Source organism: Myxocyprinus asiaticus, chromosome 18 (assembly GCF_019703515.2).
Source record: "Myxocyprinus asiaticus isolate MX2 ecotype Aquarium Trade chromosome 18, UBuf_Myxa_2, whole genome shotgun sequence".
In the NCBI taxonomy this organism is placed as follows: Eukaryota; Metazoa; Chordata; class Actinopteri; order Cypriniformes; family Catostomidae; genus Myxocyprinus; species Myxocyprinus asiaticus.
The window spans coordinates 4,922,290-4,940,852 of NC_059361.1; the positions used below are offsets into that span (position 1 = coordinate 4,922,290).

General features: G+C 36.0%; 2 protein-coding genes across 2 annotated transcripts in view; one reads left to right on the top strand and one right to left on the bottom strand.

The window, feature by feature from the left end:
- Nucleotides 1-1,149: 1,149 nt before the first annotated feature.
- On the top strand, nt 1,150-4,780 carry tnni1c (troponin I, skeletal, slow c). Its single transcript, XM_051724950.1, has 6 exons — nt 1,150-1,230; nt 1,367-1,408; nt 1,614-1,745; nt 3,090-3,179; nt 3,270-3,452; nt 4,510-4,780. The coding sequence occupies exons 1-6, from the start codon at nt 1,174-1,176 to the stop codon at nt 4,603-4,605; spliced, it is 600 nt and encodes a 199-aa protein (XP_051580910.1). The 5' UTR covers nt 1,150-1,173; the 3' UTR covers nt 4,606-4,780.
- Nucleotides 4,781-13,676: 8,896 nt separating this feature from the next.
- Nucleotides 13,677-18,563, bottom strand: part of LOC127456430 (beta-1,4-N-acetylgalactosaminyltransferase 3-like) — a 48,792-nt gene continuing 43,905 nt past the window's right edge. The window contains exon 20 of the mRNA XM_051724920.1: nt 13,677-16,354. Within this exon, the coding sequence (XP_051580880.1) occupies nt 16,246-16,354 (109 nt within the window). The 3' untranslated portion in view covers nt 13,677-16,245. The remainder of the gene's footprint in view (nt 16,355-18,563) is intronic.

Here is an 18,563-nt window from a genome sequence, read left to right on the forward strand (position 1 = left end):
TTACTTTTGATTTCATGTGTGATTGTTTTTTTATTCACAGGTTTCACAATGGAAGACGAGTAAGTAGTTATATGCATTCGTTTTATCCCTCGATTGGCATGCGTGAACACAACATGCTGCTTAATAGTTGCACCATTTTATTTGCTATTATTATTTTACAAACACAATGCATTATTTGTCTTATTAATGTAACTTAAATATGCTTTTCTCCTTTTCTCTTACCTACAAATCTGCAGTGATGTAAGTAATCGGTCTATTCTACATGCAACTTTTAAGAGTGAAATAAATAACCTTAATGCAAGGGGCGTAAATTTGCAGCGTGAAGTATTTACATGTTTAGCATGGTTGAATAATTGGGTGGGGGGGGGGGGTTTGTACTTGCTTGTTTTGATTATTGGGGGGGGGGTCCAAATGATGCCCCTGCCATAACAGAATTATTTAAAAACCTTTAAATCTAGAATTTAATGTTAAAGAATTTTGTGTCATTAAAGGAATATTCTGGATTCACTCCAAGTTAAGCTCAGTCAACAGCATTTGTGGCATAATGTTGATTACCACAAAAATTTATTTCGACTAGTCCGTCCATTGCTGTAAAAAAAATTACAGTGAGAAGTTTCAATGGAAGTGAATGGGGCCAATTTTTGGAGGGTTTAAAGGCAGAAATGTGAAGCTTATAATTTTATAAAAGCACTTACATTAATTTCTCAGTTAAAACTTGTGTATTATTTGAGCTGTAAAGTTGTTTAAATCGTCATTTTACAGTCGTTTTATGGTTTTAGGGTTTGTTGACATTACATCATCATGGCAACGAAGTTGTAAAATTGGTTGTAACTTTACACGGAAAAGGTTAGTAAGTGATTTTATCGCACTAAAATCATGTTAACACACATGCTGTTTACGTCTTGTGGCTTTACGTTTGAAACAGTGAGTATTTTAACGTTTACGGATTGTCCCCCATTCACTTCCATTGTAAGTGCCTCACTGGAACTGAGATTTTGGCTTTTTTTTTTTTTTTAAAGAAAAGGACGGACGAGTCTAAATTAATTTCCGTGGTAATCAGCATTATGCCACAAATGCTGCTGATTCAGCTTAACTTGTAGTGACCCCAGAATATTCCTTTAATTATTTAATATGTACAATGTTATTTCATTCTAATTTTTACTTTTATTTTTTATGTTTTGTTATCATCAAAAGGCACCCAGTCCACTGTCCCCTCGAGTACAAGCCAAGGTGTTTAAGTATATTGTGATTACAAGACGAAAATAAGATGATATTTAGTCATTTATAGCAATAATTTTATATATATATATATACATACATACATACAGTAGAATTTAATTTTAATTCATTTATTTTCTTTTTCCAGCCAAAGTCCAAAATCTCTGCATCACGAAAACTCTCTCTGAAGGTACAGTATGGTGGTGTGTGTATATTTTCTTAGCTATAGTTTGCGGCTTTCTCTTATTGTTTGTTTTTGTGTTCGTCTATAGTAAGTGTAATTAGTTGTTTTATATAAAAACAAAAGTCTGTGGGATCTCCTCATTTAGATGGTAGATATGCTGGCATGTTTGTGCCTTGAGCAGGTATCTTAGAATATGTGTTTGTTTTCCCAGATTCTTTTGCTCCAGAGAGCCATAGATGATTTAGAGCAGGAGAAGGTCAGTCGCGATGAGGAGAAGGTGAAATATCTGAGCGAGAACCTTCCACCCCTTCAGATAACCGGCCTCCCAATAGAGGAGCTGCAGGTTAGTGAGAGAAACATGGATAAGTCTCACAACAAATGCTCTTAAGGCGGCTACCCACGTATATAGGCACTGATCAATTAGTATAAAGCTCAAAACAGACTGATAATACAGTACATGATGTGCTTAGCAGATGCTTTCTTATCAGTGCAATAGTGTCTTAAACATGCAGTTTTGCAGGCTACATAACAATACATTATGTAAAGTAATGATACAGCTTAATGCAGTAACTTATCAAGAGTTTTGAAATTTTCTATTTTTAAAAAATAACTTATTTAAAAAAATCAATTTTATATTTTAATAATTTATCAAATCAATACCTTATATTAACTTATATTTCAAATCACTATTATATTATATTATATTATATTATATTATATTATATTATATAAAGGTTTCCTAGGCAAAGGGTGGCTACTATTAAGAAGCTAAAATATTAGATTTATTTGATATGTTTATCATTGTTTTCTGCACTATGTAATTTTCATACTTCCTTTGTGTTATTTCATATAATTATTTAATGACTTATCTTTTATTCTAATATGTGTAAAATAGTAATTATAAAGACTGAGAATGTTTCTCCTTATCCACACTGTAAAAATAATTCCATTTACGGGATGTAATTTTGATGCCTGTATATTTTTTTACATAAACTTAATATACTAACCTTCTGGAACTATGCTTTTCACTTTAAAGTGTATCATTAATCAGCGTTGTAGCAACAAAAGGCCACATAATGACTTAAATATCATCAAGAGTGGCCCTTCAGGAGCAATAATTAATACACATGTAGAGACAGTGCACAGTTTTACTCACACAAACACAAATACTATCAGTGTTACACATGATGTGACACTAAAATAATGCAATAAATATGAACTAAACTACATCAAATGTAAAACAGAACACCCTAATGTTCATAACTGATATTAAAAACAAGAAAAAACATAACTATTCCCATAAAATATAATGGAATTTGATGGCTCACGCTGGGACTTCTGGAAAAGCCTGATTATTGTTTTTCACTGTAATTTAAACAATAGTTTACCGTTAAAAGTAGGCTACATGTATTCTCTTGTTAAACATAATATACATTTTTACCATTAATTATATGGTAAAATAATACTTTTACATCGAAAAAAATTTCTTTTTACAAAATTTTACAATAAAAATACAGGTATTGTCTTGTTAAAAAAATTATATTTTTTTACTGTATATGTTAAGGTAACTGCACATTTTTTACTGTAACATTTTTGCATACTTTTACCGTTAAAATTATGACATTTTTTACAGTGCAATGTTTTTGCAAGGTCATTTATATTCATGTCACATTTTGCATATGTGCAGAAACTGTGTAGACAACTCCACGCCAAAATCGATGTGGTAGATGAGGAGAGATATGACTTTGAGCACAAAGTGATTAAAAACAACAGAGATGTGAGTGTCAAGTGGACTTCACCTTTTCTGAATACACGCCGAGAAGAAAAGATCATTTCCTGTAATGAATAATGTGTCTATGTGTTAAAGATCCATGAGTTGAAACTGAAGGTGCAGGATTTAGGAGGAAAGTTTAAGAAACCTGCTCTGAGGAAGGTGCGTGTCTCTGCAGACGAGATGATGAGAGCTCTGCTGGGCTCTAAACACAAGGGCTCCATGGACCTCAGGGCCAACCTCAAATCTGTGAAGAAAGAGGACATTAAACAAGAGAAGGTACACACATGCTCTCACATGTATGTGTGCTCTCATATAAATCATTCAATGAATGGATTTCCTGTTTGTGTCACAAAAAATAAATAAATAAATAAATAAATTTTATATATATATATATATATATATGTATTGATAAAAAATATAACTATTTTTATGAATGCAACATTATCTTATTATATTTTGGAATTTAGCATTTTCATCATGACAAGTAAACATTTAAATAACATTGACAATAACATTTCCATTTGTTATTTTACTGACAATTACCCCCATACTCATTACCGTAATGTGAAAATAAATATAAAATTAATTAAAAATGTTGTTTGAGTTGTTTAGTAATACTCATTATTCTCAATTTATTTTTTACTTACTTAATTATATATATATATATATATATATATATATATATATATATATATATATATATATATAATTTAGATATTATATACAGTATATTTAATAATATAATTATTACTAATTATTACTAATTGTATAGTAATAATAAAATTTTTTACTTAAATCAAGATAAATTAAGCTGTAAGCTTCTACACTCAAATAAATAATTATGCATTTCAGTTTCAGTTTCATAACAAAATTTTATAAAATTGAATCTTTAATAAAATAAAAAAACTAAATATTTTACGTTTTATTATTTTAATTTTGTAATAAATTACATTATTTAATTTGACGATTTTATTTACATTTTTTGTGTATAACAAAATACTACCATGATGTGTAAATGCTTCATAAATTTTAAAAATATATCATTATTATTATTGTTACTATTGCATTACAGTAATGATCATTGGAAATGAGAATCATAAAACGATTCATTACATGACAGTAATAAGAATAATGCAAAATCAATGTGTTTAATAGTCATAAAGGAATTTTACACAAAAAGCAAAAATGACTTAAAACATAAAATTACAAGAAAGAATAAATAAATGATTTTTTCCATACATTTCACACTGAAAAAATGACTGTTCTTGACAGATTCACATGTAAAACTGAAAGATTCTTAACAGAATCAAAATACCACATTTCTTTTCAACAGGTTATATCGTCAGAGGTGGGCGACTGGCGTAAAAACGTTGAGGCCATGTCTGGAATGGAGGGCAGGAAGAAGATGTTTGCTGGTGGAGGACAGTAAAGAAACAGTGTATATAACTAAGTGTGTTTATAACGTTTAAATCACCACCAATAATAATCACTTTCAATCTCAAATGAAAGCCTGTAACTTTACTAATGTAGAAATAAAATGTTTACTCTTTCTGTGTTTAATGTATACTTTTTACCCCTTTAAGGTTATTAAAATGTTCATGATGCTAAAATTGTTTGTGATTCATTAAGACAACAGACTGTCTTGATATTTTTAACTCTCTCTCACACAGTGCAAGTAAAACTTCACGACCTTGTGTGACTGACAGCTTGGTTTCCTCTCACATATCAGGGCAGAGGGGTCACGTTTACCACTAACAGATGACAATTGACTATATTCACATTGTGTGACTGGCTGTGTGTTTGTGTTCAAGGACAAGACAAGCTCTGACAGTGATTAATTTGGTCTACACCTGTTTAGGGTAACAAAAGAGATGCATCTCAGTTGAAAGATGAATTGAGGACAAGCAATGTGGCCTTGTTTGACAGGCATTTGAACAATGGGGTGTGTGTGATGAGTAAGGAATAGCATCACCACAAGGGAGCAGTTCAGTCTATAACTTTTACTGAACATATAAGTTTGATAATGAGCGGACCTATCTTAATCAATTCGCTCTCATATTATCATAGACCCACTATGACAGGGTGAATATTATATATGTATATATATATATATATATATATATATACATACACACAAACACACACACACACAGCTCTCTGGAATACTCTATTCTGATTGGTCAATGACGCCTTATAGCGGTCTGATATTTCTCTGTATCAACCGCAGATCCACGTAACAGACCACTCATCCGGGTACTGCGAGCAATCTTTACAGCTTCTCGGATCACTGTGCGATCTCTACAAGTAAGCTCAAATCAATGTTTCATGTGTATTTATTTATTGATTGATTTGACAAGTAGTCTTGTAATAAGATGCATAATGAGCAGTCAGACTTTCTGCTGCCCACAGTTTTTCACATTCATATTTAAAAGCTCACCATTCACACATACTTTGGAAAAATATGCAAATTGCTCAAAATTGGTCTAATGTTTCAGAGAACTGCCCAAATAATAATAAAAAAAACTCAAATTATTCATAAATAATATTGTGTGTTTATAATCTTATGATAAACAGAAGTGTTTCTGGAAAAAAAAAAAGAAGTTTTTTGTTGTTGTCCTAACATTGTAATTCTGGATCTGTTCACTCAACCTCACTTTGAAACATCTCATTTTATTCCAGTAGGTGGCAGAAAGCACTAGAAAAAATATTTGTTTCTCTATCACTTTCCATCACAATATACAGATCTGAAATGTAAGTGGCGCTGTAATGCATTTTAGCTCACACAGTTATGCTCGTCCATAGACATTCAGTCTAATTTTCAGTTCAAGCACCACTCTTGTTGTTCCATTGAATACCTCGGCCTCTGAGTGGAACAGAAGCTCAATCTAGGTGTCATTAGAAAGCCGAGACCCTCCCCTTTGCAATTATGTAAAACATTTTATTCACAAAACATGTTTTGCATGCTTTTCTTTCTGGAAGGCATATTTTATTCTGGACATCTAAGACATAACATCGGATTATTCAGCCAAGCAAGGTCACAGACAAATAAACAATGGCTAATTTTTTAGAGAACTTCTGAAGGTAAAATCAGATATAACGTTTTTAGCTATTTGGGGCTTACAGCAGCAGTTATTGCAGCTTAAAAGAGACGTTTGTATTTGATGACTTAAAGACATCATATTTCACTTTGTGATTCTTTTGAAAATCTTTCGAACTGTGGTAGTAGGATAACAAAATTTGATATATGATTTGTCCATGTATGTGCTATGAGAAGGACTTTTATTTTTATATAAATATTTCTATCCCCTTACCTCTGGTAGGTGCTAATTTTAAATGCAAATATTCTGAGGCCTTATTTTGTTATTATAAGTAACATAAATTCAGAAGTGATGGATATCTCTGAAAAGTTCAGATTCTAAGCTTTCAAATGATACCTCATGCCTGTGAATACGTAGACTTTAATGTTTTAAGTGTCACCAGTCCTGCTCAAACCACTCCAAGCATGATTTGAACCAGGGTCTCCAGCATGGGAGGCGGGCACGCTAACAAGGAGGCTAAAGGCTACAGCCTCTAGCATCAGTCGCTAGTGTGCCTCTTGAGGCCAGAGGAGTGAGGTTTACACACTGCACAGCTACCTACCAGCTGGCTACCGTTACGTAAGCGTAACATTTTTTAATGATATAGCATCCCCCATTGGACCCGCCGGCGGGCCCATAGAGTTTAAGGGTTAACACTTTAAGCTCTGAAGATGTTTTTAAAGGTTTCCTGTTTCAGTGGCAAGCCCCCCCCCCCCCCCTTCATTGGTACAATTTTGAAAAAAACTTTTCAAAATTCTTAATGATATATATTATGATAAATTATAAGAATCTCATCCTAAGAAACTGCTGAAAAATCATAAAAATCTTTTTTTTCTTATTATTTTTCTGATTTGACATTATGCATCTCTGGGTGTAAATAAGGTGGCTCCGAAAAACTGCTTTTGTTTTGCTTCCAATCATGTCACCTGTAACTGACAAAAACTTTGTGTTGACACGATAAAGCAATCAAAAGTTATAGCATTACAAATATAATTTATTCTAGTGTCCAAAACATCTCAACACATGCAAATACACATACAAATACAACAATGGCTAAAGGTATGCTCTCGCTCCAAAGCATGCAGGCATAAGTAAGTTCAGTTCCATTCTGTGTCATTCGAGTCATCATTGAGTCGTCATTGAGTCTGTGTCATGTATTTGGCACCATTTCCTGGTGGCCATATATAGTTAGAGTAAACAATCCTTTCTGCCCATATCTGGATGCCTTCCACTCCTGGTTGCAATCTGAATCTGAATCCTAATACGATTGGTTTAGCATTCCATGATGCTGGACAACGTGGGGGCCAGTTCCCCTCTGTCTAAACAACATGAATATAATGCCAATATTAGTTATTTATGTGCAATGCAAGTCATGGTTTAAAATTTGTAAACTAAGTAAGTGTTAATGTCCAGTGTTTAAAAATATATATATATTTTGTATGAACTGTAAGATTAATGACTAGTCCATCCTGGATTAACTGCAGAAGTTCACATAGATGCATTGTCCTTTGTTAGTTGGCTGATGAAAGCTTTTGTTGGCAATTAAATGGTAGTCTATGTATTCCATTTCAAGAGTGTAGTCCATCAATAGACGAAGGTGATGCAGGCAGAGATCAATGATGTGCATCGCAGTTCAACCAGCAGGTCATTTTGGTGAGGTTCGGTGGGGTCCATCCTAAGTCCAAGGTTCAGACAGTGGCGTATGAATTATCCGATGTCTTATGGTTGGAGTTGGCATCAGTTCATCCTCTGAAGTCCATCGTAAAAGACTGAAGTGATGTCTGGCTAGCACTGGCTGTAGTTTGTCGTCATCTCTCAGTGACACGTAGCAGTGGAGTCCGACACCAGGCGGGAACGGAGCTGGATCTAGCCGGCTCTGGTAACCTCGGTATATGAATCCTGAGCTTGAGACATTGAAACAAATAGAATAATATTAGTGTAGATGTCTTTCAATTTAGTGCAGAGTTATAGATCATAATAGATGTTTCTGGTTCTGGCAGACCTAACTAAAGCAGCCTAATTGTGAGTTGATGAATAAATTAGGTGTATGCCTGGCTAAATAGATGAGTCTTTAGTCTAGACTTCAACTGAGTGAGTGTGTCTGCATCTCGAAAAGTGTTAGGGAGACTATTCCATAGTTTAGGAGCCAAATAGGAAAAGCATCTACCTTCTTTTGTGGATTTTTATATTCTAGGAACTATTAACAAGCCAGAATTTTGTGATCGTAATGAGCGTAATGGAATATAGCATGGTAGAAGGTCACTTAAGTACTGTGGAGCTAGACCATTCAAAGCTTTGTACGTAGTTAACAGAATTTTAAAATTAATATGAAATTTAACAGGTAGCCAATGTAACGATGATAAAATGGGGCTAATATGATCATATTTCTTGGTTCTCGTCAGCACTCAGGCTGCTGCATTTTGAACCAATTGAAGTTTAATTATTGAACTTGCAGGACATCCTTACAGTAATGCATTACAATAATCTAGTCTTGAGGTCATGAACACATGCATTAGTTTTTCAGCATCAGTAACAGAGAGCATGTGTCGTAACTTAGCAATATTTCTGAGGTGGAAGAAAGCTGTTCTACAAACATTGGACATTTGATTTTGAAAAGACAGATTGGTATCAGATATAACAAGTTCTTTGCTGTTGAAGACGATGTAACAGTACATTCATCGAGAGTCAAATTATATTTTATCAGCTTATTTTTAGAGGTTTTTGGTCCAATAATTAGTACCTCAGTAGTTTTGTCGGAATTGAGTAGAAGGACATTTCTGGCCATCCAATCTTTTATTTCATTGATACACTCTGCTAATTTGGAGAATTGTGAATTTCGTTACAGTGTCTGACATCGTTTTTGCAAGTTCACACACCTCTTTAACATTATATTTAGTGATCTCCAACTGGCGAAGCCCGACATCATTAGTGCCGACATGAATAACAAATTTTAGAAAATCTATGTTTAGCATTAGCCAGCACTTGTAAATTTGATCTGATGTCAGATGCTCGAGCCCCCGGAAATGCATTTAACAATGGTGACTGGAGTCTCTATTTCCATGTTCCTTACAATAGAATCACCAATTATTAAGGCTCTTTCAACATGATTCTCAGTGGGTACTGTGTGGGGAGAATCGATTGGAATTCCTAACAGGAATGGGAGAGTGGTGTCGCTTTGCTGAGTGAGTATGCCGCCGAGACGCCACCCAAATGCCCTGCTGCGGGGGCTCTACATCCGAAACCAAAGTGTGTGTGTTGCTCGCTGTACTACCCGCATCCGAAACAGCATCTACTGGCTTCTCTTTCTCACTGATCTCCACTAGCATTCGGATGTGTGCCTCTAACTCATTAACCTTCTCCATCAGCCTGACTAATTCCTTATATTTATCACATGCGAGTCCCTCACTGCTGACAGAAGAAGCTATAGTAAACATGTGGCATGCAATGCAGGAAGAAATAACATGAGTGGATACCATGACTTACCAAAATTGTTAGTTGTTTTTGTTATGGTTGTTCTCGAGCAGCGAGGGTTTGAGATTGATGTGGTTCGATGGGGTCAGTTTTGGTCATAATGTCTACATGCATTGTAAAGTACAGCCTCTAAGCTGTAAAACGATACCTATTTTGTGTTGGTCAAAACTGTAGTTTTTAATTTTTTTTTGCGGGCCCACCAGCAGGCCAATCAGAGCTTACTAAACATCACATTATCCGCAAAAAACATATGCAGATGAAAGTGAAAACACTGGAGACCGAAAAAAGAAAACAGGCTTCCGTTATGAATTGAAATGTATTAAGAAATAAACTAAGCCACCCAATAAATCCGGGACACAAAATATCAAAACCCTAGCCAAAAGATGTCTTGATTAAAGCAGTGGTAAAGACGCTGGCTACCACCCCTGGAGTTCACTAGTTCAAATCCCAGGGCGTGCTGAGTGACTCCAGCCAGGTCTACTAAGCAACCAAATTGGCCCGGTTGCTAGGGAGGGTAGAGTCACATGGGGTAACCTCCTCGTGATCGCTATAATGTGGTTTGTTCTCGGTGGGGCGCGTGGTGAGTTGAGCGTTGTTGCTGCGGTGGATGGCGTGAAGCCTCCACATGAGCTTTGTCTCCGTGGCAATGCGCTCAACAAGCCACGTGATAAGATGCACGGGTTGACGATCTCAGACGCGGAGGCAACTGGGATTCATCCTCCGCCACCCGGACTGAGGCGAATCACTACGTGACCACATGGACTTAAAAGCACATTGGGAATTGGGCATTCCAAATTGGGAGGAAAAAAATAAAAAATAAAAAACATATGATTGCAAATAATTTCATAATTCATGGATTGTTAGTGAGTTAGTTGTACATATTTTATGTATGGCATACCACAACGCATTTCAGATCATCTAAGACACAGTTTCACATCTCCTCCACCATCAGGTGTAGCACCATGCTGTTGTCTGTTGTACCAAGCGTGGTTTTTAGACTGGCCCAGAACAACCACTGCTTAGTTTCATTCTGGTGCCACTGCAGGTAGGTCTGCTTTTGGATTAGGTTCCTGAAATGCAGAAACTTTCTAGGCATGGATTCTGGAGGAATGGGCTCCAGAAGAACAAATACCAGAGAATTCTGCCAGGTCGTAAGGGCTCTGTGTTGGGCAAAGAACAGCTCGTAGTTACACCACTCGCTCTGCACGAAGCTCCAAGACAACACAAACACTGTTTTGTAGCTCCTCTTGATGCAGTTGATGATGTTGTCAATAATCCAGGTTCCTGGGAGAAAGTCTTGCTCATGGATGCACAACCGGAAGCTAGCTTACTACAGGTGTGGGATCAACTGAGTGGGAATCAGTGGACATCAGTTTGACTGTAAGAAATGAACGCATGGTATCGGAACGAGGTGCTCTCCAATCGAGCTGCCTCCCGTTGTTCGGTGTTTACAAAGGTGACATCTTTCTGTTGCATGTGCTTGAAACCATCAATGAGTTCATCAGGCACTTTGCAATGTCCTGGAAGGAAGTTTACAAGGATAATTTCTCCACTTTGGACTTGTTCAAATCTTCAAGTATTTTAGAAAAGAATCTGAGTCAAAGGCAGAAGGTCATCTTTAGTGTGAGCTCCTTTAAGTCCACAAGTTTGGAAAAGGGGCCAGGCTCATATCTGGTCAATTCGCTGCCAACTCCAAGAACTAATTGTTTCAGAGGAAGGTTTTTGAGAGGGGTGAAGTGTGATTGGTTAATTGCAGATGCTTGGGGACTCCCAGTGGAGAGGACCGTTAAGCTCCACATTCCTTCATATGATTTTCCAAAGGTATAAGTACCATAGAGGTTCTCTGACAGGTCCAAGATGCTCAGGTCAGGCAGTGGCTGGATCTCGGGGATAATGGTCAATTTATTGAAGGAAAGATCGAATTCTTGTAATCCGGTGTTGGTGAGATGAAGTGTAGGCCATTATGGGAGATCTTTAGGATGCAGAGGTGAGTCAGGGAGGCTAGAGCTCCACTTGAGGGGTTCTGGATTTTGTTGTAGGACAGATCCAAGTATTGGGTGGATTTGGGCAGATTAGAGGGGACATCACAGAGATTGCGTTTCAACAAATCCACTCTGAATTTTGCTTCGACAGAGCACAACACTCCAAGTTGTGGAGAAAGTGTGGAGCGACAGGAGCGTCCAACATTAACTAGGAGCAACAAAACCAGGAAAACATCAGGGAAGAGTTACCTTCATTCCAGTCTGAAAAACAAAACCATGTCAAAACTGTAAAAAAACAATGAAAAAAGATCCTGTTCAATTTGTCATAAAAAAATTTTTTAAAAAAAGGCAATTGTGTCAAGCATTACGGGATGTCATTTTGGTCCAGTATATTTTACAGTTTACTACCGTATATATATCATTAAATCAAATAATGTTAATATACCAACCTTTTGGAACTATGAAAATCTACTTTGCACATTTCATCAAGAGTTGCTGTTCCAGTAGAAATGGCCAATAAATATGTATAGTGTTCAGTCTCACTCAAACACAAAACTCCATCAGGGTAACAGGAGACACTAAAATAATGCAATAAACGTTAACTAAACAACATAAAACACCCCAATGTACATAACTGATACCAAAAATAAGAAACAAATGTTTCAATAAAATATAATCAAATGTGATTGGTCATGCAGGGTCTTCTGGAAATGCCCAATTCATAAATCATACTATTTATCAGGGGAATTTGGAGGCCAAATCAACACCTTGAACTCTTTGTCATGTTCCTCAAACCATTCCTGAACAATTTTTGCTGTGTGGCAGGGTGCAATATCCTGCTGAAAGAGGCTACTGCCATCAGGGAATACCGTTGCCATGAAGGGGTGTACGTGGTCTCTAGCAATCTTTAGGTAGGTTGTACATGTCAAAGTAACATCCACATGAATGCCAGGATCCAAGGTGTCCCAGCAGAACATTTCCCAGAGCATCAACACTGCCCTGCCTTCTTCCCATAGTGCATCCTGCTGTCATCTTTTCCTCAGGTAAATGACGCACATGCACCCGGCTGCCCTCATGCTCTAAAAGAAAACGAGATTCATCAGACCAGGCCACCTTCTTCCATTGCTCCATGGTCCAGTTCTGACCCTCACGTGCCCATTGTAGGCGCTTTTGGTGGTGGACAGGGGTCAGCATGGGCACTCTGACCGGTCTTCGGCTACGCAGCCCCATACGCAGCAAGCTGCGATGCACTGTGTGTACTGACACCTTTCTATCATGGCCAACATTAAGTTTTACAGCAATTTGTGCTACAGTAGCTCTTCTGTGGGATCGGACCAGATGGACTAGCTTTCATTTCCCACGCGCATCAATGAGCCTTGGGCGCCCATGACCCTGTCGCCAGTTCACCGGTTGTCCTTCCTTGGACCACTTTTGGTAGGTACTAACCACTGCATACTGGGAACACCCCACAAGACCTGCCGTTTTTGAGATGCTCTGACCTGTCGTCTAGCCATCACAATTTGGCCCTTGTCAAAGTCGCTCAGATCCTTACACTTGCCCATTTTTCCTGCTTCCAACACATGAAATTCAAGAACTGACTGTTCACTTGCTGCCTAATATAATCAATGTTATTCACGTCACCTGTCAGTGGTTTTAATGTTGTGGCTGATCAGGGTAAAAAAAAAAAAAAAGTGTTATCTGAGCAGTCAAAAACATCTTTTTAGCAGTGTTTATGCGGATCAGTTTGCTCAATGTAAACAGTACTTTGCAGACAGCTACATAACTTTCTGGTATCATTGCACATATCATGAGTTTAATTGGTTGAAATATTGGATATAATTTTGCACAGACAAGGTCTCATGTTTAAACACGTCACGTTTAAGTCTTGTGGCTATATTTTCTAAAGTATTTTAATGTTTATCCTGGTGCAGTGGCTTGCCTTGTTGAAAGTCATTCATAACAATCATTCATTTTCTCTTCCAATCACAAACAAGACAACACTTTTAATCTTCGAGGGCATAAAGACACCAATAGATGACCATTATGAGCATGCACTTGAAAAGAGGAACACAGCACTGCTTTTGTATCGTGGCTCTATTTTGAGTGACTGTTGTACAGTAAATACACAGAATTCAGCAAAACAGGAACCTGAAAAACATTTTATTTTAAGGTTGTTGATCTGCATAAACAAGTAATTATTAAGGTCATTTGTGCATTTCTGCTTGCAAGAAGATCCTTCACATACAAAATGTGGCACAATAAATAAACAGCATGTTTTTTTTACAGCATCACATTAAGAACTGTTAGATCTACAATGCATTACATTTTCACAAGCCACTGAAACAAAATGACATTAACTTTTCAACTTTTCAAGCACAAGTAACCGTAAAAAAACGAATCTTCATAAAAAATTGTGCCAAAATGCCTATACAAAAGAGTATACAGTAGATATCCCCACTTGGTTTTCAATTAAGCATAGCAGAAGGCACTTACTGTATGAACGAGCATGGAAAAAAAACTAGCCAGTAATTCATCAAAGTATTAATTCATAACACAAACCGAACCCTTACAGAATAGAACAGATAACCAAGCCACTGTCAACTTGATCAAAAGTATCTGTGGCATGATGTTGATTACCACAAAAAAATATTTTGACTCGACCCTCCTTTTCTTTATTAAAAAAAACAAAATGCAAAAATGGAGGTTACAGTGAGACACTTACAATGGAAGTGAATGGGGCCAATTTTTTGAGGGTTTAAAGGCAGAAATGTGAAACTTATAATTTTATAAAAGCACTTACATTAATTCTTCTGTTAAAACTCATGTATTATTTGAGCTGTAAAGTTGTTTAAATTGTCATTTTTACAATTGTTTTAGGGTTTGTTGATATCACGTCATCATGGCAACAAAGTTGTAAAATTGATATACAGTAACTTTACACAGAAAAGGTAGTTAAGCGATTTTATCACACTAAAAGCATGTTATCACACATATTGTTTATGTTTTGTGTCTATACTTTTGAAACGGTGAGTATTTTAACTTTTACGGACTGGCCCCCATTCACTTCCATTGTAAGTGTACTTCCATTGTAACCCAGATTTTTGCTTTTTTTCAAGAAAAGGCGGGACGAGTCTAAATACATTTTTGTGGTAATCAACATTATGACATAAATGCTGTTGATTGAGCTTAACTTGTACTGAACCCAGAATTCCTTTAATGCCTCTATGAAATTGTGAATTCCTAAAAAAAAAAAAACAACAACAAAAAAAAAGTGATTTTGCACCAAAAAATATTTTTTTTCTTAAACAAAGGGGTACCTATTTTAGGATCATTGAAATGTTTTGCCATTATATATTTTCTTCCATGTCAGTAAGTACATTTTCCCTCAAAATCATTACCATAATGTGTCTAGACAATTTATTTAGATTAGTTTTTTTTGTTTTTTGTAATTCCCATTATTCTTAAAAGATGATTCATATTAATCATTACATTACAGTAATAACAGTATTTTTGTCATCAGCAATTACTGTAACAGGATTTATTTTTAACAGAATTATTGCAGTACAACAAATACTAACATGATACATAAATACTTTTTCAATGTAATAATAATCTTTTTTTTCTTTCGCATTACAGTAAGTAGTAGTTTTGGAAGGTATGATGTGCTTAATTGTCATGAAAATAATGTTAAAATGCAAAACATCTAAATGGTCCAAAAACAGGCTTCATTATCTTCGAAAACAAAATGTTAATTTCTTATTTCTTTCTTTTGATTTTGGAGTTCTGACAGAATGATGTTAAATAATATCAGACTGTCAAACTAACTTTGAATGACATCAGCAGTCAAATAAAATGGACCGAACGGCTCTTCTCTGGTAATATTGCACATCTCTTTGGTTTGACCATTGATTCTTCCAGTCCTGATGAGGTCACACAGTGTAAAACACATAACAGTGTGCTAAGTCGAACCCAGGACACATAGCTACCTGAATAAATACACATTTTCTCATTATATACACACACATCACATTTCTGTCTGTCGAAACAGAATACTCATATTTAGACAGACAAAATCTTAGGCAAACATGTTATTGGCCTGGAAGTGATAACAAGAGCAAAACACCTCATTAACAATGATGCATTGACCTGTACAGTATCACTGTTTTTACTCAATTTCCTTTGGTCAGTTTAGTTTGTGTGTCATTGATGGTGATTGTAGTTTTCATTGGAGCCATAATGTTTTAATTGCAGTCAAACGCCACACCTGGGAATGATCCAATAGCAGCCGTAGAGGTCAGGATATAAATGTGTTTTGTGTATTTACTGTAACTTCTCATCACAGAAGTCTCTTTCTTGAGTCCCTGGGCATGTTTCCATCACTAATAACCTTAAAATCATCTTCAAAAAGCTGTGATGGATGGATGCCGTTCACCAATCACAATTCAGAAATGCCCTGAGACGCACCGAATGTCACCTGCCAGTTGCCGTTTTAAAGTGCCATGTAACATTTGCTTAGCAGCAGCGAGGCTGTTGGACCAGTTACGTGTTGCGAAAGGGCTGGCGGTTCCACATTCCTCGCTTTGAGTGAAAGTGATGGAAGAAGTTCCTCAGATAGATTCGTTCCACCTCCAAACCTCCCTCTAGGATCCTTGAGACAATTGATAAGAGAGCACACTTTACTTTTTTTACGCACAACTTTACGATACTTTACTCCCAAGGATACGCAGCTGCAAACAAAACATACTTAAAGGAACAGTTCGCCCAAAAATGTAAATTCTATCATCATTTACTCACCCTCATGTGGTGTCAAACCTGTTTGACTTATGCGGAACACAAATGGAGATGTTTTGAGATGTCTTTTCAATACAATGGTAGTGGATAGTGATTCACTTTAAAGCTTAAAAAGAACCCAAAAGAATCATAATAGTAGTTCAAATTAGACTTCTGCATCATGTTCAAAGTCTTCTAAAAGCATACAGTAGATGATTAATCCTATAAAACCACCATTTGATATTTTTTAAAGACTGTGCATCATTGACATAATAAAAACATTGCCAAAAATCCTGTTGTCTGCAATGTACTAGATGTCTGCTGCCACCTGGTGGACGTTTCCAGGCATTTTTTTGATGGAAAAGCAATTTTAAAAATGTTCCAAATATGTCTGCTTTTGTATTGCATGCACTCATTTTTTTAATGTGAAGTATTTGCTTTAATGAAGTATAAGTGACAGTAATTATTATATTGTTACTGATATTTTAAAATAAGTATTTGCTGAATATAAGCAACTTGTGCTTGATTAAAATTTAGTATATTATTTTATTGAAAAAACTCATTGAAATCCATGGGAAAAACTGACTTTTGAGGTATATCGCTCAATCACACAAAAAAAAAAAAAAAAAAAAAAAAAAAAAAATCACAGAGCTTACAAAATTCTGACATTTATGTCTTTTTCATACCAAATTGTTTTAGATCTTCAAACAAGGTATAACATAAAACAAAGGCAACCTGAGTAAAAAAAAAAAAAAAAAAAAAAAAAACAGTTTTCAAATATATAGATTTTGTTATTGAAGCAAAAAAGTTATCCAACACCTATATCACCCATGTTAAAACTAACTGCCCCCTTAAACTAAATAGCTAGTTGTGCCACCTTTAGCAGCAACAACTGCAACCAAACGTTTCGATAACTGTGCTGTGCTGTAATTTTTGCCCACTCTTCTTTGCAACTGCTTTAGTTCAGCCACATTGGAGGGTTTTTGAGCATGAACTGCCCGTTTAAGTTCCTTCCACAGCATCTCAATCCGGTTCAAGTCAGGACTTTGACTAGGCCACTCCAAAACTTTAATTTTGCTTCTTTTGTGCCATTCAGAAGTGGACCTACTCCTATGCTTCGGATCATTGTCTTGCTGCATAATCCAGATGCGCTTGAGCTTCAACTCATGGACTGATGACCGGATGTTCTCCTTTAGGATTTTCTGGTAGAGAGCAGAATTCATGTTTCCCTCAATTATTGCAGGTCACCCTGAAGCAGCAAAGCATCCACACACCATCACACTACCACCACCATGCTTGACCGTAGGTATGATGATCTTTTTGTGGAATTTTGTGTTTGATTTACACCAGATGATTTCTCCTCATCACTCTTCCATGGATGGCATTTTTGTCCAGTGTCTTTCTGACAGTGGAGTCATGAACAGTGACCTTTATTGATGCGAGAGAGTCCTGCAGTTCCTAGGATGTTGTCCTTGGCTTTTTTTGTGACATCCTGGATGAGTTGTCGCTCTGCTCTTGGAGGAATTCTTTAAGGTCAGCCACTTCTGGGAAGGTTCACTACTGTGTGTTTTCTCCATTTGGAGATAATGGCTCTCACTGTGGTTTTTTAGAGTCTCAGAGTCTTTGAAATAGCTTTGTAACCCTTCAACTTCATGCTGCTGAAAAAGTTCAATTTAGGTGTTGATTTGATTGAACAGGGCTGGCAGTAATCAGGTCTGAGTGTGTCTAGTCCAGCTGAACCCCATTATGAATGCAGTTTCATAGATTTGGGTATTGGATAACTTTTTGCTTCAATAAATAACATCATTTAAAAACTATATTTTGTGTTTACTCAGATTGCCTTTGTTTTATGTCAGAGTTTGGAACAATTTAGTATGAGATATATACAAAAACAGAAGAAATCATGATGGGGGCAAATACTTTTTAACAGCACTGTACCATAAGTTCCTGAGACCCAACGAAAAAAGTTTTACAATTTCACTTTTTTAAATGTCAATATAGTGTTTGGTGCATAAAATACATATGATAAAAAATTTTTTAATTAAAAATAATATTTTATTCATATTGTATTTGATGTGCTGAATTGA